This window comes from Neodiprion pinetum, chromosome 6, assembly GCF_021155775.2.
Source record: "Neodiprion pinetum isolate iyNeoPine1 chromosome 6, iyNeoPine1.2, whole genome shotgun sequence".
Lineage (NCBI taxonomy): Eukaryota > Metazoa > Arthropoda > Insecta > Hymenoptera > Diprionidae > Neodiprion > Neodiprion pinetum.
Window position 1 is genome coordinate 29,362,435 of NC_060237.1, and position 26,568 is coordinate 29,389,002.

Sequence of the window (26,568 nt, forward strand, 5' to 3'; positions counted from 1 at the left end):
CGAATTTTAATGAACTTGCTACATTAATAGCTCGCAGTGTTTCAAATGTAACGGTTCACGCTTCTAGCTCGTGGACGAGTTTGCAACGCGTTCGCAGTTCTCTCTTTATCTCTCTCTCTCTCTCTCTCTCCCTCACTCTCTCTCTCTCGCTCACGCTTCTTTCGCGTTACAGAGAACTCGTCCGTTGCCAAATGCTATTAGGAGTGTAGCAGTCATCGTCTTTGTATATCCCCCTCGGGTACACAAGAAGCGATCGCGTAATCTGCGACAACGATTTATATAAATCCAACGTTATTATTAATACGTCGGATGTGGATGTGTGTAGATATAATTATAACGTATGTCGGAGAGGTGAAATCCGTGGAAAAATATTGTAACGATCGTTTTTCCTTCTTTGCTTGTTTTTTTTTTTTTCCTTTTCTTTTCATTTCTCATCAGGGAGAGAGTGCGACCCAGCGTTCTCAAGGTCACGCGTATAAAATATCGTCGTCATTCATGCCAGAAACTAACAAGCCTACGTTCAAACATGTTTAATTTTTCTCGCATAACGTTATACATATCTCCGCAGTCTAAAGTTGTCCTTTAATTTTCGATCAGTGCTTACGCCGTACAACCCTTCTTGCATGTGGCCAAGCGAAATAAGAGAAGAAGAGACTGTAAAAGTTTTATCGGCCATGAGAAAAAGAATCCTCGTCATTCAAAGCCCCCAAAATTAAGTTATAACATGAAACTAATCGATTTAATCGTAGCTCGGCAAAGATTCGAAGAACGTCGCGTTTACGCAACGCCAGTTTTGCACCCCCGTAAAATAACCGAGAAACGAAAGGGAACCGGGCCAGAACCCACCCCACCCCTCCCCCCTTACGGCATTCCATTCCCGGTTGTAAGTGTAGGTAAACACCGAACGCTTGCCCGCACGCACATGCCCACACAATGTACGTACGAACATACGTGTGTGTATATATATATATAAATATATGTATCCCGCACGAACATCCGGTGCCTGCGTGCAGTGTTTCTCGCCCCGTCTAAACTCACCCGACGCACACTCGCATACTTACTTACTTACTAGCAGGCACAGTCGACGGAGCGAGAGAAACGGACAGACAGCAGCTCGGCAGCAATGAGAAAAAAAAAAAAAAAAAAAAACAGGGAACAAACGTTGTGTGCGCGCGCGACACGCACAAAACTGGTATGCGTTCACACACGCGTGCGCGTGAGACGTGCCTCTGCATAGGCAGGCGATGTGCATCAATCCCCTCGCCCCTCAGGCGCGTTGCGTCTCGGACCACTCACCTCCTTCTCTCCGCGTTCCCTTCTCCTCGCTTCTCTTTTACTCTCTTCTCAACTGTTTCCTCTCCTCACTGCTCGAACTCGCTCAAACGGGTCGGGCGGCGGCGGGGGTATGTATTATTTTTTGCCGCGTTGTGCTGCTTGAGTTGGTCGGACGGTTGTGTCGGTCGGCTTCGGTCACGGAGCTTCGCCGAATGGCGGGGTGGGTCGTTCGAGAGGGGAGGAGGGGCGGACCCGCGGAGGGGAAATCTACTCTCCCGGTTCCGCCGACGCGGCGATCGACGCTATACGAGGGGAGCGACGGAGATTCCCGAGCTTCGTTGGAGGCGGCTGAGCGGCGCGGTTGGAGCGGGGGGGGAGGAGACAAGGAAGGGCAGGAGGGGGGAGGCGGGGAGGGCCGAGAGCCCCGGTTCCCGCAGTAGTGTAGCGGCCTTTGACGCGGATTGGTGTGTCTCAGAGCGATAGCCGAGAGACGCCGTTAAATAAGAGCGAACGATTTTTATAATTGACCCATTTATTATATCGCGTTACGCGTGCTTCGTTTATATCGTGTGTGTGTGTGTGTATATATATATATATATATGTATGTATGTATTACATACATATATATCTAAATATATGACAGTGTATACCGATTCGTACATGTACACGTACGTACGTATATAGACGTGCCAAAGGATTTTTACTCTACAAAACCTGGATTACCGTTATCGACGTGTTATATTGTAATATACGTGGGTACTTCCCGTTGCGTCGCATCTTATATATCCTTGGGAAAGAAAACGAAAAATATATATATATATATATATACATGTATACGTGTGTGTGTAGAAACATATGAATATATAAAGATAAATTGCTGTATCGTGCATTTTTACCGTGTATATATTATACTCGTGTGGATTTGTGATTTAATTCTTATGTGTAATTGTGGGTGATGACACATTCTGTGGGGATTAAAAAAAGAAGCGATTTATATTCGTTGCAAACGGCTAACCCCGCGTGTCCATCTACGTGATATTTAAAACGCAATCACGTATTAAACATACATTTAATATACACAGACACACGCGCGCGCAAACACATCGAGGATTTCAGTGCTGCTGGATACTCAAAGTGTTGTCGGCCCAGGCGACTCAAGGTCTCTTTGTTCGTTCGGTTGTGCGAGTTTTGCGCCGTCTTGACTCCGTTTTGCAGACCTTGTTCAGTTTTCCTTTATTTCTTTATTTGATTTTCTTTTCACCGTCTCCTCTCTCAGCACATAATCATGGAAAACTATTCTCACCCGATTATCTCGTCGTCGTCGTCGTTGTTCGACAATCCGCCGACTCGTTAGAAAATCTCGGCAATCGTTAGACGAGATAGTGATAGTAAACCTGCTTTTAGAATTGGACGCTAATTGTAAGTGAAACGGGAACAAAGGAACGTAAGTGAGAGGTGCGTGGTAGTGGTGGTGGTGAATGTGTCGTTTCAGTGCACCTCGAGGCGACGACGATATATGTTAATGAAAACGCACAACGGCGAGTGAAGAAATAAATACATGTGAAAATATTGATAATTATCTGGAAGAAGGAAGAAGGAACAAGGAAACATACACCGTGTATCGGGGGATATTTTGTGAAGTGAAGTGAAAGAGATAACCGAAGAAGATAGGCGGTACTCTTGAAAACAGTTTGGATTTCGATTCGTTTCGTTATTAATTAAACGAGCACTGATCGACCGGCGCGGTTCTTCATTGTTCTCGCAAGTACTCGAAAGTGTCTTTGACCCCCTCCCCCTATTCGTCGGGTGTCGTTTATCCGTCGTCATAAATCCTCCGGCTCGGACCGGGTGTGAGAGAGATAGGGAGGAAGAGATAATAGATCGAGACTGAGAAAAGGGAAGAAATGCAACAACGGTTGGCGAAAACCGTGGCGTGTGTTTCAATAATGGTCGTTGAGTGCTGCTGCGAGTCCGGCGCCCCGGAAGTATGCCACCAGTGCTAGGAGGCGCGGCGATGGCGGTGCTGCCAGCTAGTCCGCAAACTGCCACCCAGGGAAGTCATCCGCAGGGACAAACCACCCAGCTGCTAGGTGCCAGCACCCAGTCATCTCATCAGCAACCACAGCTGCTTTATCAACCCTACAACTTGATGCCAGCCGGTGCCGTCGGTGGAGGCGGAGGCGGTGGAGGTGGACAAACTAACGCCGCCGCCGCTGCTGCCTACGCTGCGCACCATCTCGTCTCCGTACAACAGTCAAATTTTGTGCCGGACTCCACGAGCCCCGGCAACAACAGCCTCGCCCTGTAAGTTTGTTCTTTTCGATATTATATCGACGAGAGGATTGGCGAAATTAACGTGCGATATTGTAGAAATCGAGAAAGCTCGACGATGTTCCTATTTTCAGTCGTACGGCTGGATGTTAATCTTTTCCTACGGATCGTAAGAATTTCTCAACTAACGTCGACGGTGAAAGCCGAGTCGGGTTGTTTGTTTACTTCTCTTTCTCAAAGACGCGGGGTTTGTTTTTTCAATTTTAAATTTCTGGAGTTACAAACGGTTTTTTTCGATACGCGGTAAGGGTACGGCGGGAGGAGGAGTAAGCTCAAGGTCATCGCGTGTGTCGTCGACGAACAATGGTGGTGTTCGCGCAAAGCTTGGGATGATTATCGTAATTGGAAAACGAGCGGCGGCAGGTGTAGAAGGGAAACGAGGAGATAAGGACAGTGTCGAGGAAGAGAGAGAATGCGGAAGTTTGGTAATCGTGCGAGGAACTGGGAAAGAATTCCGAAGCACACGTATATATGTATGTTCACAGTAAATACCTGTAGCGGCTGACGAGATAAGGGGAGGAAGAGTGGTTTCTATAGTTTTTCTTTTTCCTGTTCCATATTTTGTCGGTTGATAGTTTTATAGACCCATCGGGGGTCTCTTTTTCTCTGCCAGGCAGGTACGTTAATAGTATTACAGGTATTATAAAGGTGTGTGAAAAGACGGTAGTTGGGTTTTCGTTAGTCGGTGGCGTCGTATTCTCTCTCTCACTCACTCTCTTTCCATCCTTCTCTCGTTTCGGTCGCTACATTGTGTAAAGATGAGATTCCTCGTAGCAGACGTCGTTCCTCCTCCTCCTCCTCCTCGTCCTCCTCGTCCTCCTTCTCTTCCAACTCATCCTCGTCATCATCATCATTCTCCTTATTCCCCGCTGCGCGTATCGTCGACAAAGGGCTCGGAGAGAGAAGGAGCGGATGAACCAACTCACGAGAGGCGATCACCAGACCGGGAGACGAAGAGGAGGAGGATGAGAAAGCCCCCCGGGACCCTCGCTCCCTTTGTTCGACTTCTGCGTGCCTGCCTTCCTCATACCTGCCTGCGATGCTTGCCTGAAACCCTCGCTCCTTACTCCTCGTGCACAATGTTCCATTCTGCTATGTAGTGACTGATTGTGAAAAAAGGAGAACGGAAAATAGAGAGAAACAGAGGGTGAGTGGAGTGGAGTGGAATGGAATGGAATGGAATGGAATGGAATGAAATGGAGGGTTGGGTTGGCAGAGCAAATAGCCTCGGCACAAGTGTTGCCCCCCTCCTGTTCCTTCACCATTTCCTTATTCTTCTTCTTCTTTTTATTATTATTATTGTTATTGTTATTATTATTCTACTCCCTGCCGCCTCGCGTATAATCTAATCAGGGGTAGGGAGAAAACAGCGAAAGAGGGAAAGGAACGGAATTTTTATTACGTATACGCACATAAATATGTATGTATGTATATACAGTACATATACGCGTGGTGTAAAATTCTCTACTACGTTTGACGGTGATTCCTCGTTGTACCCGATACAAGGTCATCCAAGGTCGTTACTCTTGGACGTGTGACTGACTGTGTGTATGTGATGATACCGAAGACCTGGTTAACGTATTATCGTTGTTGTTATTATCATTATCATTATCATTATTATCATTATTATCAAGCGTTTCTGTTATTACTCTCCGTGTCTCTTCATACGTGCGTGAACGGTGCCGTATTGTTCAGTAATACGAATTACCAGATGGAAGAAAGAACTTCGAGAGTACCTAGTAAGTACCTGAACGGTAACTGTTTCCATTTAATAATTATGGGAATTTTGCCCATGGCTTTTCAATTAGTCTCTAACGTACCTTGTTACGATACTTGGGCAATGTTGCATACAGTAAGCCTACGTAGTATAAATTATACTCTTGTATTAGGCACTAGATCGTCGCTGCCGATAACATTTGTACTCGCGCAATTAACCCTCGAGATTATTACTGTTACTATTAATTATTATTACTAGCCATGTGGAGAGAGTGGACAACCGAGTCGGCGATACTCGTGACATTAAACTACATCAGTTTAAATAATCGAATTCATTCTATTTCTTTCTTTACACAGCATATGTCAACGAAAAAAATTTCCTCGGACGAAGTATCATGTTTACATACTTACAAATCATGTTTACGAAATACCGGGTGGTATTCCCGATGACGATGAACAGGCTTATGTTGTATCGTTAAGCTGTTTTATACGTAAATCGCCCCCCCCCCCCCTCCCCCACCCTCCAAGAAAAAAAAGGTTACGCTATCAGCAGCGATTGAGACTGCTGTAATCGGGCATTATTATCATAATTATTATTATTATTATTATTATTTTCTTGTCCTTACTCATATGCCTTTTCCACGATCTTGCAAACCAGTTTTTCTTGTTTGTCCTCCTCGTTCTTAACGACCACACCTATATTATATATTTATTACGTCGCGGGTAATTGCAGTTGTATATATTCATTGCGCGCGATTCGACTTGCAAATTACAAATTATCGGCATATTATTATATTTGCACAATGGTGTGTACAATAATTTACTTAGGCACACAATACACGAAGTCAGTGTCTTTGCACGCAGCAACGTTGGGGTTTTGTTTTGTTTTCTCTCCTCTCGCCTTAAAATAATGTGATGTTTCCTACACATGTTCAACGTTCGTCGTATCGAACATGTACATATACCCGGGTGACTTTTATAGTTGTAACGTATGCCATGGTATCATACTTGCCGAGGATGACGGTTGTGCGACGCACGTCGTCGTTGAATCAGAACCGCAAATATCCTCTATTCGCGAAAAGACGTTATCCGTGCTGAGGAAAAATCCAACTCTCGAAGTTGCGGATTGTCATTGCAACGAGATACGATTGTTCCTCATTCTCTCGTTGTTAATCTGAAAAAGTAACGGAAGGCCAACGGAGTGCAACAGAGGCGAAAGAATTTTTCCCGATGACGCTTCTCTTATCGTCGTCGTCGGTTTTATCCGCCATAATATTTTAACGCCACCGTCGCGGCGCCGCGCGCCCGGAATCTAGGTCAATCGTGTAAAATCAGCTGCGATGACGTAAAGATCGTGTATACGCGATACGTTCGTACACAATGTGCACACGTGTTTAATGTATTTACCTGTTACACAAACACACGCGCACACGGGTATACGTACAACGTGTCAGTCGTTAATCGCTCGAATAATTTATCTCTCAACATCTGACGATGACGACGATCATGATGATTATTATTTATAATGACTACGGCGACGACGTGCCGATGTGTGCGTGTTGCGTGGGCGCAGGTGTGCCGATCTTATCGTGTACGCCGTATATCTATACACCTCGACGGTGTTGTAACGCATGTATTCCCACATACGAACACCTAGCAGCTAGCTGACAATTCAGATGGCGATCGCGTTCTTGGTTCGCTGAACCCTGCGCGATGGCGGTTGGATCATGGGGAGGGGGGGGGGGGGGGATTTAAGCGATATGTGCTGAAATTCGCGCAAACGCGGCGTAAAATCCCAGATTTCGCAGTTCCTCCTTCTTGTTTTTATTTGATTTTGGTTTTACTGATTTTTTTTTTTTTTTTTTTTCTTGCTTCTATTTTTTCACTCGCGAATACAAGACATTCCGCTCGTTGTCGAGAGTTTTCGTCGCTCGTCGGCGATCGGCAGATTAGTTTTTTATACGTCTTCCGCGAATTTTCTAACGTTCTCTATCTCACTTTTGTGTTAATTGTTTTTTTTTTTTCTCTCTTTCTCTTTCGTTGTTTTTGTTTTCAAGTCTTCCGCCATGACGACGGTATGTAACAACGCTACTCGTATCTCTCTAGTTAACGACATAACCGACGACTGACGTTATCGCGCTCTCCGTTCACAAATACCTTTTATTATCTATAGGCAAATGGGCGTTTGTTTGTGTACGCGCTTTGCACGACTGGACTCGAATCCCTCTATCTCTGTCTCTGTTTCTCTTATTTGCTCGTTAGCGAGTGAGAGAGAGAGACGGAGAGAAGACAAGTAGAAAATTTATCTCGCAGTGGTGGGTTTTTTTTTCTTTTTGTTCTTCGTTTGTTTCGCTAGTTCTGTTACGCACGATCTTCCCTCGACTCATTGAATGTTGCGCGTGTGCATGTGTGTGTCATGTGTTTTTTTTCTCTTTCGTCAGACCGACGATGATGTTGGTGCGTATATTTTTAACCCACGTCAGTTTATTGCTACTGCCGCTACTTAGCGAGGGGTTAACTTATTCATTTATCGGGTATACGTTTCAATCAATCGTCTTGCGTCTCTACCGTATACATACACCTACGTACGCACATACATTACACATAAATAACGTGTAACGTGCACGTATGCATTTATATTTGCAGTGTGTTAATAACATCTTGCCACATATGTGCACATATATATATTTATGACATACGCATATTCTTGTATATACGATGCACTTGTTGCGCAGGGCAATTACCGTTGCCGATAATGTGTAACAAATAATGTATAAATAAGAAATGGAGGAAGTGGAATGATTGTAATGCTGAACACGTGTTTCTCTTTTTCGGTCTCCTTTTTTTTCTTTCTTCCCCTCCTTTTTTTACGCTGTTTGTATTTGTTGTTATTATTATTGTTATTATTATTATCATCGGGAGTATATCGGGTGTGTGGGCAGCGATTATAATACCATTACGAAGTTCGGTGCCGATCGGTCAGTACTGAGAAAATCGTTTGGATCAAAGTTCGAACTACGTGTTGTTGGGCTGCGGTCTTAAATACTTGTATAATATATATATATATATATATATATATATTTATATATATGTGTGTAATTGCACTCGTATACGCAAACGGTTGACCGTGTCCAAATAACAAAATAATTAGGAACATGATTTTTCCACGACGACGACAGCTAACGTTTGGTATCTATTAAACTTGTCGATCGGTCAAGGTTATTCTTCTGAAGAAGAGAACACTGTTCGTTGTTATACAAGTTTGATGATATTGAAACTGCGGTAGTCGTTATGTTGACGATGAAAAAAATTCGATCGAAGAATTCGAAGAGCGAGAGAGAGAGAGAATGAAGGAAAAAGTAAGCTAAATTCCGTTTCTCTTATCGTTCAGTCGTCGTTTGAAAAACGGTATTATAAGAGATTAATGATAAACTCGGCGACGATTTACTGACTCCTCGTTTCGTCCACGCCTCTTCCTTCCTCCTTCTCTTCTCTTTTCTTTCACATTCCCGTAACACTCGCTACTCCTCGTCACTGCTCTCGATATACATATATTCGTGACATCCAATCCAATCCATGCGCGAATTGCTTGCGTAACTCTTTCTCTCTATCTTTCTCTCTCCCTCTTTTATTTTTATTTATTTTTTTTTAAACCTTCTACGTCGTTTGACACGCATGCTTTGCCTTTGAGTTTGTCGGTTGGTTAGTTATAGTTGGTTAGTCATATAGGTTCACTGTACGCCAACTGGCACACCGCTATGTATGATAGGTATAACTTACTTGTAGGCATTTGTCACACACGCCTGCTAAATTCGCCCGCATGTGTGATGTGTGATATAATATGCCGCTTGCTTATACGATCGTTCTCTATTCTCATTCTTCTTCTTCTTCTTCCACAAGCTACGTACGTGGCAAATACTTCGTTATCATTTTACATATCTTCTTTTCTTCTTCGTCCCTCTTTTTATAATATAATTTATGATCGATATTATATTATTTGTACGTTTTGTTGGGTATTATAATATACTGCTACGTAATAATATGTGCAGAATTTTTACGATTTGTTAAACGTACGTATTCGGAACTACTAGAACCGTCCTCATAAATACTTGTCATAAAATGTCTTGGGTTTTTCCCCCTCCACTTCCATTCTTTCTCTCTCTCTCTCTTTCTCTCGCTGTAATTGCACAGTTTCCCTCGTTAAACACTATCAAGAAATTCCACTCGATTACTCGAAAGAAAATAATTACAGCGTATAACACACGGATAGATGAAATTGGCTGGTGTTTGTTGCACAAATACACTTAAGTTACAGAGTTCACGTGGTTTTTCAGTGACTGCTGTGTGTCTTTCTCTGTGTGCGTGTGATATCCTTCTCTCTGTCATATCGATGCTGCTTGCAAGAGGAAGGTCAAGGAACCTGCGTAATACGAATACTTTCTCTTTCCCTTTCCCTCTTTCTGCTTCCCGTATCTTGATGAAAAATATACTTCGAGAAAAATTCTGTGCACCTTCGTCTTACGCACTGCGGTGTATACCTAAATGCAGATCGACGTGTGTACTTGGATGTTTTTTTTTTTTATTTGGTTCTTCACTTTTCACTTACTCCGAATCCGGAAATTGCGGTAAAGAGAGAGAGAGAGGAAATTATGTGGTAAAAGAAGGATAATTGATAATACTTACAGTCGTATCGGATTCGTTGGAATTACTTCGATTAATTGACGTTAATTCGGTAAATATTCTTCAACTTGTCTGCATTTTATTGCTAGAGCGAGTTATTCACAATCGTTGATGAACTAGAAGGAGAAAAAGTGTTTGATAAAGAAAGATATTCGTTCTCTTTCGGTTACGAGCCTCTGAAATTTTATTTATGTCTTTATATCGTTGTAGGAAGTCATCGTTAATTATTTACGCAGGTCTGTTTACATTAGAATTGCTTGGTAAAATCATTAATGTTCAACGCTATGCAGAATCAGCAACTCCGAGAGTTCATTGCTGATTCTTCTATCTATTGCGATGGTGTTTGTTAATATAAAACGTAAAAAAATTCATTTGAATTTTTTACCGTTATCAATGTATGTGCGTTTTTTTTTTCTCCTCTCTTCACATTGCGTTAATATCATTTATCCGCTTCAGACACGCACACACGCTTTGTTTGTATCCGATGCGTTTATTATACACTTTCTTGAACTGTGAAGATAATATGATGATTTATATTTTATTGGATATTATTTCGACTCGTCTGGCATTGTCTTTTTTCGATCTCTATTTTGATTTTTCAACGATCGTTATCAATAGAACTCTCTTATCTGTTCTTAATGCTCTTATGTTGTTTTTATGCTCGATACGCATCGTCAAAGGGCGGGAAAAACAAATTATTGTTACGGATACTTGTTGTTAGCTGAATAGACAGGGCAAGCCTTAATGTTTCTCGTATAGTACGGCATGCACGTTCAATCATCCTTCAGCTATGTCCTATATGCGTATAAGTATAGGTAGGTACTAACTGCATCGTGTAAACAAATTAAACCGCCTCTCTGCTATAATACATATACCCGACATAATCACCCGGATACGCTACGATCAAGCCGGATAATCATCGTAATTATTTGCTGTTATATCGTTATATACGGGTTTGTAACTTACACGCGTTACATTATATATATATATGTATATGTATGTATGTATGAGCCACGGTACATATGCATCGCATCACATGTTCAACACGTGTTTAATACACGTACCGCCGCTGCAGGCTTTTACGGCCGGAAGTAGAAGCTTGCCGGGACAAGCGGGTGTTCGTTGGTTAGCTTATTTATACATACTTTATGTATCTTTGTAGATATTATATGAGTGTATAGTTATAACAATATATTTAATGCAACATGCTGCGATCAGCCCTCGTTACGGAATTGTTGAAACTATTGGCGGTGAAGATAATTTTTTTTTTCATAAATTTGTTCGGTACTTGACACGTTGATTTAATTTAATTCAACAAAGTATTGTGAGGGAGAGAAAAAAAAAACATACTCAAAATGAGAATGAAAATTCTACGTAACTGTCGTTTTATATTCTTTTGAATGAATTTTGAGTGATTTTTTGAAATTTATAAAATTTATATATGGCTGTTTTGTTTTTTTTACTTTTTCTTCTGATTGTTGAACTTGGGCGATTACACATGATAATGTAATGAATTATACAGTTATATAGCCGCTTATGTAATTTAATCCGGTGATTTATATAAATACTTACTCGAATGAATAATAAACGGCTTTCTTTCTTTCTTTCTTTATTTTTATTTTATATCACACAGAATTAGTAAATACATGTGCAAATACATGATTAACACACGAAAAAAGAAGTCATAGGACAAACTGCGTTAGTTCTTTCTTTCTTTCTTTCTGTCTTTCTGTCTGTCCTTTATTCTTATTCCCTTTCTTTTGTTTCAAATTTAATACGAATTCTTGCGCCTTAGTCGCAACTACACCGCCCTTCCGGCCTTCTACAATTCCGGGTATTTTGAGAGAAAACTGCGATAAAGAAACGACAATAAAAAGATGTGGAATGAAAAAAGAGAAAGTGAATGAGAAAAAAAAAATGTTTCGTAAAGAAAGAAGAAATGTGAAAAAAGAGAAGAAGACTAAGGAGAAGAAACAGAGTCTTTTTTGGCCGAAATGGCGAAAGCGAAAACCAGAGACGACAGATTAGGTTGGGTTAGGCGAAGGGTCGTTCCTGACTTACGGGTGATTACTTACGCCTTCTCTCTTCGCCCCTCGACCTTTATCGGGATGTGCGCTCCTGGAGAGAGAGAAAGAGAGTGAGAGAGAGAGAGCTTCCCCAAAGGCTAACCACCCCCCCCCCTTCTTCGCCCCTTATTCCCCCCTTCGCCAGCTCCCATTCACCGTTTGCAAAGCGACCGCCATAATCCACGCCATCAATCAATGATACGACCCGAGGATCGGACGAGGGATGCTGGGATGAGAGAATCGAACCGAACCGTTGGACCGTTCGCTTCTTTTATAACAGACGTCCCACGATTTATCGACTACGACTCACAATCAGAGAGAGGGAAAAAGTATAACTTTTTCCAGGGTTTTCTTGCTTTCTTGGACGTAGCTTTTCTTCTTTGCCGCTCACTCCCAAAATCTCAATCTCTGATGAATCGGCTTGAGTAGTTACGACGATACCTTTGAACTTGTCCTAACAATTGGGATATTATTTACAAACTATTTCCTCGTATTCGAGTAGATTATTCCAACTGTTTAGAGAATTCTGATGTTGTTTTGATTTTTGTTTTCTATTTTATTGTTGTAAGTTTAAATGGCCAAAGTTTCTTTTATTCCATTTTTCTTTTAAACCACCGACTGTAATTAGGTTCGCATTTTCGAAATCTCGCGTGTAACGAGCAGCGGTAACCACAACAATAATGACAATGATAATCAAATTAAACGGAAAAGTTGTAAAAATATTTTGCGGGTATTTTCGTTGGCGAACGTAACGTTATATTTACACGCAAAAAGCGACTCGTGTGTGGGAGGAGAAGAATTTAGGTCAAACCGTTGTGTATGTACATATTATAATGTATATTTAAAATCTTCGCAGGATCTAAATGCCGGTTGAAAAATAGTCGGTGTGAAAAAGTTTCTTTTATTATTACATATTTATACATACGTATGTATGTAAACACGCTGGCGCTGTTATGCCAAACACACGTACAGCACGTAATATATAAGAATTAACAAACACGCAACAGTCGTCAATGTTTGACGGTGATATTTGCAATCTCACTTCTCGGTCATGTTTTTTTTCTTTCTTTCTTTTTTTTTTTTCCTCCTTGTAACACGTATGCATATGTATCGCATACGTGCAAATAATTTCTTTCAACGTTGACGAAGCTTCGCGGAATTTTCGTGTCCGTAAGTGCCGCATATATTTATAGCCAGGTAGTAGGAATTTTTTTTTTTTTTATTAAAAAGCTTTTTTCAAAGTTTAATTTTATGTTAGGATAACTTGCAGTCCTGTTTATACATATATATATAATGTTGCGATAAAATCCAAATGTAGTAGATGTGTTATTTGTTTTATATACGCGTAGGTTGGTCAGGATGTCGTGAAACGAATAAAACTGATTCGATTATCGCTGGATTGTCTTACTCGACTCGTGATGCGGATAAAATAATGCACATTATATAGGCTTGCACGGTGAGGAGATGTACGAGATTATAGATACGCCTGTAATTCAGTAGTACATATAACTACATTACGTATAGGAAAATTCGCATGCACGTTCTCTTTTTGCGTTTGTCGAAGCGTTGAGTAGCTACGTTGTGTCGTTGAATTGCGTAAAGCTGGATATTCTATTGCGTTATAAAAAACGAACGAGCAAGGAAATTAGTTTATTAATTAATCGGTGAATATCCGTATGCATTCATTGATCGCATATCGCCTATCTACCCTACACTTTGTTTTTTAAATCTTAGTTTCCTTCTTTTTGTCAACTTTTGACTGTCGTCGGATAGAGAGATTTTGGGATTCAGGATGTACGAAATAATCTTCGCTTCTTTTTCTCTGTCTTTTTCTCTATCGCGGCTTGCTACAAGCCGCGTGTCATAATCGCTGATTTTACCTAATCGTGTATGCATTATAAATTCATGACTATGAAATGCACACTTGATATCGTTAATGTCTGTGCGTGTGTGCGCGTATCGGAGATAAGGAGACGACGTTATCTCCTCATTCTTCGTTAATCTCTCTCTCTCTCTCTCTTATAACAGCGGTGCAAGGTACATGCGCGAAGAAGAAGGAAAAAAAAAACATGAAAAGATCACAAGTTATCTGGGTCACGGATTCCTGACAGTCATCGCAGAATTATCAATCGAAACAACGAGGATCGTTCAACTGTACACAACGGATGTATAATAAAAATTCATTCTTGCCAATGTTGTGTTGGTTGTATGATTAATTTGAAAATAATGCGCAGCAGCGTCGGTATTTAGAGTAACGAATTAAATGTGAATCGTGCGGTTATAAGAGGAAACGCGAGCTCATTGACACTGTCACTGTCACTCTACCGTTTATAGATTTAATTTATTATACATACTCCAAGATATTTCCCCTACATTCGATCTGCGCATTCATGCGTTTATATGGCAAAAACTCATACATGTGTATATATATACATATATATATTTTATATATATACTATGGCCCCTGTTTCGTTTGGCTTTAACTATAGACATACGTTGTCCTTATTAATAGGCACATGTATGGAGAGTCTGAGAGAAAAGAAAAAGAAAAGAAGAATTATCGTATTACCCGTTTGGTTAACATCACTTCGTATGTTTATTGAGCGTTTAATTTTTTTCGTTTATTTTCAATCGTCATATTTTTTCCTCTCTTATTGGTAGCTTTTTCGATACCAACGAATTGTTACATCTCTGTATGTTCCCAAGAGCTCAGATTATATACTAACTTATTGATGTAGACACGGAGGATTTAATTGAGTAACAATTAATTATAAACCGAGGCTTGTCGGATCGTTTTGTAATTCCACATATCCATGCGATGTTAATTTATTATTTATACGTACGAATATTTTATTTCGACGATTCTTCGTATGGTCGAAAATTCTTTTGAATCGATTATTTCTTGCAAGATTGCATGCGGTGTTTGTTTTGTCGGAAATTCGTTGAATTATATGCGACGCGAAATGAGAGAAAACAACAACATGTGTACGTGTATAAAAATAATGTAAAAAAGTCGAGAACGAATCCGACGAAAATAACTTAATTTTGCGGTAAATCTAGGCTGCTGTGAGCGGTCGCAAAAACAATTGTTTATCTTTTGAAACGTTTGTCGACGATTTGATTGCACGACAATTCGTTATCTGACTCAATTTTTCGCAGATTATCCAATGCGTTATATACTTGGCACGCTGTCTGTTTTTTTCGTATTACAACACCATGTTTGACGAGATCGCAGAAAGTTACGGTTCAGATTATTTATATAAAACAGCCCGAATCAACAAATTGACACCGTATCGAAATCCCAATTTTCTTGTACAGTTCGACGATACGAGAATAATCAATTGATTTATGAAGCAACTCGATCAATTGGTAGATTATTTTTGAAGTAAAGAACGTGTCTTTTTGTTTGTTTTCGTTTGAGTGCAGCCCAAGTTGACCCAGCGCAATTTTTCGCGATATAAAAACGAAGGAATCTCTTTGACGAAATAAATTAACAAAGATAAATGTAATTCTAATTTTAATTTTTCGAATTAAAGCAATATTATTACTGACGAAAAAATTTTTTCATCTGTGATTACAGAGAACGACGGGAAGCTGAAGTTCGGGAGATCGAGAAACGTGAGAGGGAACGAGAGAGGGAAAGCAGAATGGAACGAGAGAGGTTAGAGAAACTGCAGAAACAGGCCGCCGAGCAGGCTGTTCATAAACATTTTGAGGAATCCCTAAGGCTGGCGCAACAAAAGGTGAGCCGATATTTCGTATTTGTCATTTTTTTTTTATACCTCTCTTATCTCTTTTCTAATTGAACACAATTTTGACCCTCAATTAATTATCGAAACGAAGAGATTTCAAAATTTTTCTCAGGAAAAAGTCAGCGACCGATTTTATATGTGTGCTTGTCTTTTCGTCTTCATAATTTTTTTTCTTTTCTTTGCACATCACTTTTCACTCACATGTCGTGTTGTTTGAAATAATTATATTGTATGACAGCCGGATGACATTTCGAACGACTCGTTAAACCGGTGTGTCAGGGCTTTCTCTCTCTCTCTCTCCTTCTATGTATATATGTATGTATTAGAGAGTTGAACAGGTGTAAAACGCGTGTCTCTCCTCACTTTTCCTCACTCACTCACTTTCGGCATCGAATTTCACACGAGAAGTCCGGCTGACAAAACCGGGCCAAACCGCGAGAAATTTTTACTACCTTCTTTTTGCTCATTTGCCTTCCGAAATTCAACTCGTTTTCCCCACTCCAATCAGCAGAAAAATAAATATATTGTTACATATTTGGAACGAACCAACGCAATTTTTTTTTTTTTTTTTCGAAACTCGTATTGATTTTGTTCTTTAATCTCGCTGGTTAAAAAAAAAAGAACAAGTCACCTTACTTCAAGGATACCTCTCAAGTGTTGCGTTGCGTTCGTATAAATCGTCGTTGATTCTCTCCTCGCGTCGACCCCTGTTCATTTGTAATTGTAAGCGAAGAATGCAAGGAGGAACATCATCAACAACGATTCTTGTTCATCGAAAAAAAATTCAATATCTCGTTCAAATTATGTTTAATATCTACGAATGGATATTAATTTTATTGTATACGGATAGGCGTATAATTTTTATTCATTAAAAACTCGAGGCGATCCAAGTTGATTATTAATTTACGGATTATACCGATATGAGTTAGTTGTTGCGTATTAAATAAATAGTTATCTCATTAATACACAGCGTGTGATATTAAATTAAAACCCGTTACAATTTTTCTCTCTCTCTCTCTCTCTCTCACACTCTTTATACGTTCCCATCTGTTTTTATCACGAGCGTGACAAGGCATCGGCTCTCCGCCGCTGTTGCCGTCAGGAACTTGTATATAATATAATGTGTAGCTAGATGTCCTCGAGGGATTTCGTCCGTGTACGGTTCGTGGTGTAGGTACATCAGAGTCGGTTGAGATCTAATTAAAAAGTTTTAATCGAATTTATAACAAGGTGGAAACTTTTTCTTTTTCTTTTTTTTTCTTTGTTTACTCGTCTACTACTTTCTCTTTCGTTATTCTGCAATTATTATTTATTAATTTATTTATTTTATATATTTTGAAAAATCTTTCTTCAAATTCATTCGACGATCCTTCTATTTTCCGTCGGATAACGTGCTTATATTTTTGCAATATTCGTATATCGAAATATTTCGGTCTGTTTTTAGGAAGTAATTGCTGTCTTTGGATGATTAATTCTTTGCGTAGTTGGTTTATTGGTAACCTTGGGTAAATTGAAATCCAATTCTTGCTGACAGAAGTTTAATCAATCGAGCGTTTCGTTACGCTTGAATGTATACTTTATACGTGACTATGACTGTTTACACATATCTATTGTACGTGACTCGGTGTTATATATTGTACTAGATAATAAATACAGTTGTTCAAATATCTCGCGGCCCAGTTTCTTGTGTGTTTAATCAAGTGCATGACGCGACGATAACACAATATTATGAAAATTGAAATTTATTATCTTGCGTCGATACTGCCGGATAGTTGAATAATCCGTTTCGTTATGGACGATGATCATCGTCGGTAATCCGACGTTGCGTACAAAAATGCTTGAAAAAGATTTGCTTTTTTTTCTAATTTTTATCTTTCCTGTTTATTGTACGATCGGAATGACGATCGTCGTTATAATGACGATTACGACGATAGGCTCTGGTAATGATATGTTTGTACAACTTTATGGAAGAACGTTGGCATTAATTATAACGATCTGAACGTCTCGACCGCGGGCTACGAAGTTAAAAAATATTTAGAACGACAGATGTGTTTTAAAGATTGTGGAATAAATTTATTACACTGTGACAAACGTAGGATCAGGTTTGAAATTGACTGAGACCAGTTGTTGCTTTTTCTTTTCCTCAATTTATGTTGCATTTCATTTTGTGATTATTATTTTTATGTTTCAACGTAAACTTGAACGGATTCGTGAAATAACCTGTCGAATTTTGTTGAAAAGATAAGACGGAATCGAAAATCGAAGCCAATACAGTCGACGATGAATTCTCATAATAAACTATCAAATAGCTAAATTGATTAAACTCGCTAATGCGAATGAATTTTTTTACTCAACTCGGTGAATCGAACATTAGATCGATAAATTCAAATCAGCATAGATATTAGGTAGTGAATATATAAATTCGTTTTAAACCAAGACTAACGTCAATTCTGTAAAGTTTTCCCTCTTTTTTTTTTTCACCTCATCAGATTTGTCTGTATGATTTTTGTAAATCCATGCCACTTCCGCACACGTATATTTATATACTCGTTAAATCTGACGCCGTACTGCGAAACTTTTTACACAGTTAATTTACTCGGCGATGTACCTCTGTAATTTCCTCATCCGAAAGCCCGATCTTCTCTGTAGATTTTGTTATCGTCGTTCAATTACTAGAGGTCAAAGCTTTTCCCCCTGAGTCATTTAAACGCCGTGCCGTAGTCGTAGGTATAATAACGGTGTTCGATTGAATCCGAGAAATTTTCCCAACATTCATTTTACTGTATTGCGAGCTGTAATAGCGTTACACTTGACATCGAATCCGTATATATATAAATCATGGACGAATATCAAACGCCACTATGTCTGGCTAAACGAGCAAGGGATGATAATAAATTTGTCGAAGTTGTGAAAGGGATGAGGGGACGAATCGAGAGTGGCAAACCGGACCGACGGTTCGATCGAACCTCACAAAATTTGAGGGTGGGTGCTGCGCTGTGGAGAAGGGAAGGGAGGAGAAGAGAAGGGATGGGTTTAATTACGAACCGCCATTTGGGGGTGGGGAATAACGGGGAAGTGAAGGGATGAATCAGATTACCCGATAACAACTGTACTCTATGTGAGTTTGAGCGTCCTTTGGTCAACGGTATAGAATTGCGGGTCAGAGCTTTTGTTATACTTACGTAAGTTTCGAAATCGATAGATCGATCAAGCCTGCTTGGTCAAACATTGAAATCGTCACGAATTATTATATATCGGGTTTCTGGAATTAATTAAAGAATATATGTCATTCGTTGGCCGAGGTTCACCGTTTTTTTTTTTATGGTCGTCATGTTTGCATAGAAATGTAATTGGAAGTCAAGAGACTAAACTAAATTGAAGATGGACGGTTGTATACAATTATTTACCAGAAATAAATGTCTCACGTATCGACGGTTGTAACCACAGTGAATTGTTGATACTTTTAGCCTATTTTCTTGTAATTGCAACAGAAACGTTTAAACGTCATTGTATTTACTTTATAATTAATAATTCATTCCTGTAGGTCGTAGTAATTACTGCGGTGTAACGAAAAGAAATTTCTCACAGTTTGTAAACTATGATTGAACGGTAACGTATCTCGTATAAAACGTTTATTTAACGGTGCAGTATACGGTATAACTCAAAAAAATAATAACTCAAGCGATTACGTATATATATAAATTTTATATATATATATATATGTATAAAAAGCTGTAAAAGACGTGCGATATGTGAAATACTGCAGCTTTCTAATCTCGCGTTGCTTCTACACTTTGGTATTACAAATTATGGAAACAGAAGAAAAATATCGAGGCTCTGTCTTATGCTCTATACGTACAGTGCATGCGAGCTTGAGAAAAAGTTTCCAGAAAAATAAGTAAAGAGATGGCGAGAGAACGAGAGTGAGAGAAAGAGAAAGAGAAAGATAAAGATGGAAGATCAGCCTGAAAGCGGTAGCGATTAATTTTAATTTCTCGCTTCGTCATCACCATCATCATCATCATTATCATCGTCATGTATCCAACTTGATCGTATAACGGTAGTTATATCAACGAAACGATCCAGATGTTACGAATTTGTTGCGACTCATTATTATTGATCATTGGTATTACCGACAGTCGATCGTTGCACCGATCATATCGCTTCGTATTCCCATGTACTACCTACTGTGCTGGTCCACTCGATGGCGTGAAGAAAATAAATAGAGAAAAGACAGATGGAAAGAAAGAGGAACAAACACTTTCACCGATTTAACGAATGTAACAAGCGTCGTCTTCGTTACTGCGCTCACTGATTGGAGTGTAGTAAATAATGACGAACGCGAATGAATTAACGTGAAAGAGAGAGAGAGAGAGAGAGAGAGAGAGGAGAGATGGAGGAAGAAGAGATTCGACGACGGTGAAATATCGTAAAGACAAAAATACCGCATTGCTCCACATAGAAAGTAACAGGAAAATCGAGTGTCGTTGCATCAAGTGGATCGTGCGTGTAATACTTGCGACATAAACGATAGAAATTAGAAACGACATGCGTAAAGTTTTCAAATTGCTTGGTCGTGTGGTGAGAAAAATATGGGAGAATTGAAATTTAAATGAGGACGCATATTTCGTGTTTAACAAGAAGGTAAGAGAAAGAAGAAAATTATACACCGCAGACCGAGTCTCACTCTCTCTTAAATTCATGATTCATTCTTACTTGTAGTCGGTTCTTCGGTTCCACCACCACGTTCACATCTCTTGTCTCTCATCTTTCTCTCTTCGTTATGTTTTTTAATATAATCCTTGGTTTTTTTTCTCTTCTCACCCGAAACGCACGTCGTGCTCTGTCCGTTTTAACGGGGCACTATGGATGCTTTCTTGGCATCAGACTACAACTGTCTTCTTATTATTCTTGTTCTTGTTTCTTTTATTGCATTTGTCAGTTTCGTTTTATTCTTGTCCATCTTGGTAGAAGTTAGAGTCCACGAGTATTTCTCTCGGTTTTTTTTTTTTTTTACGTACATCTTCTAAACGGAGAAGATTTCTACCCGCATACGAATTACGTGCAATTCCGATGTACACATATGTTTGTACATCTTTTTAAACATTTTTTTGTTCTCCACATTATGCAGTGTCCGATATAATGCAGTTTGAACTATTTTTTTCGAAAAACTGTATCAATACATGTTTCTCGTTGATTCGTCAACTTTGAGGTGTTAATTTTTGTATATAAATTTAATTACGCTTACTTACGATCCAGGATTTATACCGCGTCGTTTTGCATTACTGTAATCTATATGTGCACGTTTGTGTATAAAACATAACGGTGATGAAGATTACACGCGACATCGTGAAAGTTTTCTTTTGCAAAAATTACGGGAATGAGAACAAAGGAAACTTACCGTAAATAGACTCAATTATATTGCTGCGTATATACTTGCATGTATTACGCAGCAGCGGGAATAGCGGGATTTTTCATTTGGTTCTATGACACCGCAGATCACAAGTTGAATTTCACTTTATACATTGCAAATGTGTGAAAAACAAAAAAAAAAAAAAATAAATAATTGAAAACAATAATGGAAAAATTCAAATCGACTCGAAAACACGTCGTAACTAATGATTTTTGTATTATTTCTGGCGAGGAAAATACGTTTTCTCTCGATTTTTTTCGTCGATAATTATGAATGCCTGCGGCGCAAGAACGATCAATCTTTCATCTTTGTCTAGATATTCTAAAATTGCATACTCGTACCGATTGATCAATGTCCTGGATGTGTTAAATTTTATTCTTTCTAAGATTTATTTATCATACCATGCATAATAAATTTATATATCGATGAATTCAGCGATAATCCGTTTATCGATCTATCACTAACGATAAGTTCTAATTTTTTCGTTCTCCATTCTATTCGGACTTACATCGTGTCGCATTACACTAAAAACTAAAAATTCTAAAAAAAAAAAAAACGACTTTTACGATCATACAATTACCCGATATACTTGTGCACCCGGGTTTATAAGTGAGACGCGTAATATCAGACGACAGGTGATTCAAGGTACTTTCCTTGCTGGTTTATATATGTACGTATATATAAATCACTGTATACATTATACACACACATTTATATACAGATAGTATGTACACAGGGATAACGACCCGATAAAATTTATGCTATCGTTAAGTAGAGAATCCTTGTTTCGTGCTTTTGTGGCTACATTTTTTCTTTTTAGTGCATTATTATACGTGTGCGGTTCATTATAGCGTGCGGGCAGGTAGATTCATCGGATGGTTGGTTGGTTGGTTGGTTTGTTGGTTGCTACGGCCCTTTCGCAGAGTGAGTCACCCTCCTCCTCCTCCGCCTCCTCATCGCCCCTACATTGCAGGTTCAACTAAATTCCTCGTGATTCAGCTGCCCGAGAATTTCGTCACGCTTTGGAGTTCTCGGTTATACATGTACATATGTAAAACTAGCTATGTATAGCGGTAGCTGTATCTTTTACATACGTTAATACTGTTGCTAGACACGATCGTGACTTCCTGTTTCACCCCCCTTCCTTACTCTTACTGCACAGAAACGATGTAATCGTGGTTGAGGATCTGCCTTTCGACGACGACCATGACGATGTACAGTCTGTTCGAAAGACAGATTATTGTTAGTATGGTATATTGATGGAATAATGTGTCGTCGAGGGGAGAAAAGATTTTAAAGAGAAATTCACGATTTGAGTTTCCAAATAAGATGGTAACAAATAATAGAGAAGCAACGTCCTGTTATAAAAATCTTGTCTGAAAAAAATTAGACTGTTGTGATTGGAAAAAAAGTTTCCATCGTAAAATACATTTTTAATAAAGTATTCGGAGATTTGTTACGCGTGATGTAATTTTTGACGGAAGGATTTGAAAACCGAGCGATAAGAAAATTATGAAAGTATTTGCACCCTGTCTTAATATCTTCTATCTTCTTTTATCTTATTTGTTTTTTTCGTCGAATAGTGGGGTGAAAATAAATTCGCAGAATGGGTGTGCGGCAGAAAAGTGGCTACGAAAGAAAAGGGAGCGGTGACGGGGATAAGAGAGAGAGGGGGAGAGAGAGAAACCTGACCGCGTCGTTTCTGCGCTGTGTTATTATTACAGGGCGCGGTTTTCTGGGGGTTGAACGGCATCGATCCAAGGTTACCAACCCCTTTGTTATTTCGTTTCCGTCAGTTAGCAGCCAAACGTGTTGAACTTTTTTGGAAATAGAAAAATGGAGTTCAGTCTTATCCTCGTAATTTTGTGAAAGTATCGGGGGTATTAAGTTCGAGGTATTTCACAAAATTTTGATTTTCGGACTTCGGTATCTTATTCGAAGGAACATCAGAACGTTCCGCTGCTAATTTTGGTTCGCTTTTTTATCCCTCTTCATCTATTCGTCTTCCCACTTTTCCTTCCTCTCTCGCTTTTGCGATGGTTGTCCATAATCGTCTTATTTTCGACTTCGATCTTCGTACCCCCCCCCCCCCCCCCCCCCACCTCCTTCTATTTCGCAAGAATTTATGTACAATTTAATTGCATCGTTGTCCGATAACGTATCGTAATTATAAATATACAGTTTAATCGAATCGAGCAACAGCTTGTTTTTTCGTGGTTTTTAAAATCGTAAAGTAGCGTGCTTATTCATTTTTTTTATTTTTTTTGCCTCGCATAACGACGTCGATAATCGAGCGAGTCGTGATGCGAACGTAGACGCGCATGCAAATGATTATTAATGTACGGTGATATACGGTGCGTAAAATGGCATGTACGCCGACGATAACCGTGCAATTTAGTTCTGTGTGTTGGCTATATACGCTTGTGTAATATATGTAGAAAATGCTCGACCTCACCGCGCGCAACTCTAATACACTCGGCTATACGTGTGTAACGCATGATGTAACGATACGCACGTTTATACCTATTACATTTATACCTACATACCTATATACCATACCCGCATACCGCATACCGTATTTATATTACCTTACCCACCTATCTTGTAAGCATATATTACATATACAGATTGTCATTCACGTTTCACCGCTCAATTAGCATAGTAATCTTTCCTGTTATAATTAGACGCTCAACGCTAATGGCAATTTAACGCGTCTAAGGAGCAACAACTCGTCAACTCGGCTCGTGCAATACACGCGCAAACACGTTTTATACCTGTAATAAGAACGTTGACATTGAGTAACCAATTCCGTTTTATTTTTATTATATATATATTTTTTTTTCTTTCCACCTCTTTTTCTTCGTGTGTGATTCGATCCTTAGGTGGATATACAGTTTTTTTTCACGACCTCGTTCTTTTTGTTTACTTTTTTTTTTTCTTTTCGTTTTTTTGTAATCTTTTTATTATTAATATTATTACTACATATACATGTTGTGTACCTATTAACGACCGACAATGTGTCATCGATCATTGAGTGGATAATTTTTTTTCCCATCCATTGTACGGTACGAGTTTGAGACTGATTGTGTACATTACGCTTAGATTTTTTTTTTTTCATCTTTTTATCTATTGCAATATAACGTACTTGATATTCGATGTCGAGGTTATAGTCTCCTTTTTTTTTCAAGCCTGCCTAAACCGCTTGCACTAAATATCAGAGTTCAAGCATTATCGTATGTTAATTGTGTACGGGAAATTGTATTAACTGACGCGATTTGCGAAAAAAAAAAAAACAAAAAAACAGTGTTGAGAATTTGAAGCACTAAAAATCCGTAAACTGCTTGATTTATTGGTTATTTGCGAGGGTAAATTCAATTTGTTTCTCGTGCGATTTGCACATAAATGATCCATAGATCCCGAGTTCACTTCGTATATCCATATTATTATACCCACGCGTAACGCGTCTGTAAAACCGCAAAAATTCCACGTTACGACGAGGTGACGGGAACTCGTTGATGCGTTATGCATCTAGGCACACGTACTCCGCCTGCATAGGTTCTGCAATATGTATGTCAGTGTACGTTTAGACTGATCGATTCTATGCAGAGTACGATATTGAGAATATGATATGGCGCTATATCAATTCAAACGGTCGGAAGAACCTCGTATTATGTGTAATACATGAGTTACCTCCATACTCGTGGCCCATACTGTACGTGACCGTTATTGAAAGAAATCCGCGGAAACGTTAAATACGTAGACGCAATATGTCTCGGTCAGAGAGGAACGAGCATTGGGCAACCACATAAATGTGCCTGTATATGAAAGTTGTCAGACGGAGCATCTGTCAAGCCGTGTATATATATATATATATATATATATATATATATATATATATATATATATATATATATATCCCTTACTCACTCACTCACTCGTTTGCTTTTTCGTATCGCAGACTCGGGCAACTATTATACCTTTGTTGAACATTGTTCGCGTGCTTATATTGCGCATGAATATTTTAACCTACCTGTGTGCGTTTTACAATCAACTCGAGCAACTCGCTCGCCTTCGAATACCGGTGAAAATGACTCACCGTGAGTAACGTGTTATTACTGTGTAGATATAATATAATCGCATACCATTGACATCCGACCTCTTTCTTTCACCCAGTTTTAGTACTTCAGGACATTTTGGCGTTCGGTTTTATTCGTTGGTTTTTTTTTTCTTCGGATATTTGACTTACGCCGAATCAATACGGTATCGTATTAATTCATCGTCGTCGGCATTTTAGTCGTAAAATAATGTCGGGAATATGGAAGATGTTTCTTGCGAGAAACTTTTGGTATATATAATGTGTCTTTATGGAAGATAAACTGCGTAGAGCGGTAGAGACATCGAGTTTATTGATCTACCTCCTACGCTGTTTCGAACAATTTTCTTGTAAAATAATGCAAACCGCTTTCAACGATTCCGTACATGATTTACAAATACGTAGATTATTATCGTGTCCATATATATATATATATATATAAACTTGGCAACCCATTAACGATGAATGTAAAGAAGGGCAGTATTGATTGAAGTAGGCTTATGGTTCGCAGAAAAATATTCAGCTGTCGAACGCTGCGTGGGATTTGGTAACCCTTCCACCTCCTGGCAGCAGGTCGCACGGTGTTCATCCCGCCCTACCGACCCATGGGGGTCATCATCATCCCGGAGCTCCAGGAGCTCCCCATCATCCCGTTACCGTTGCTCAACAGCAGCAGCAGCAGCAACAGCAGCAGCGGCAACAGCAACAACAGCAACACCAGCATCAGCATCAGCATCAACAGCAGCAGCAACACCAACACCAACACCAACACCAACACCATCAGCATCAGCAGCAGCAACACCATCAACAGCAACAACAGCAGTTGAGGGAAAGGGACGAACGCGAAGCACGCGATCAGAGGGAACGCGAACATATCGCTGCTGCTGAACGTCATCAGAGACAGGCTGAGGCTAGGGACCAGGTTTCCGCTCATCAGAGGGCTTATGCCTACGTCACTGCCGTTTCTGCGTCGCCCTCGGTTCAACAGGTGTTTTAAAAATTGAAAAGTATTATTAAAATATCGTTCAGAAAGTTGGAAAAGAAAAAAAAGTAGTTCTTGTTATTTGTAATCTTTTTTTGACTAATTTTTTTTTTTTTTTTGGAAAGTATATAGAAATTTCTTCCAACGGAGACACACGTTTGATATTTGCACTATAGAATTTGTTGATTTTTGGTGTAATTGTGAGAGTTAGTGACTCGATTAACCAGTTTCTTTTTTTTTCTCCTTCGAACGCTTGCCTC

The 26,568-nt window shown here is 39.4% G+C and overlaps 1 protein-coding gene across 4 annotated transcripts in view; it reads left to right on the forward strand.

Annotated features, from left to right (window-relative positions):
- Kdm3 (Lysine demethylase 3) overlaps positions 1–26,568 on the forward strand; it is a 211,604-nt gene that overhangs the window by 173,339 nt on the left and 11,697 nt on the right. For 3 of the 4 annotated variants that reach the window (XM_046630454.2, XM_046630450.2, XM_046630453.2), the window contains exons 9-10: positions 15,649–15,811; positions 25,823–26,314. In XM_046630454.2, the coding sequence (XP_046486410.1) occupies positions 15,649–15,811; positions 25,823–26,314 (655 nt within the window). The remainder of the gene's footprint in view (positions 1–15,648; positions 15,812–25,822; positions 26,315–26,568) is intronic. The other variant, XM_046630452.2, reaches the window with a different exon arrangement.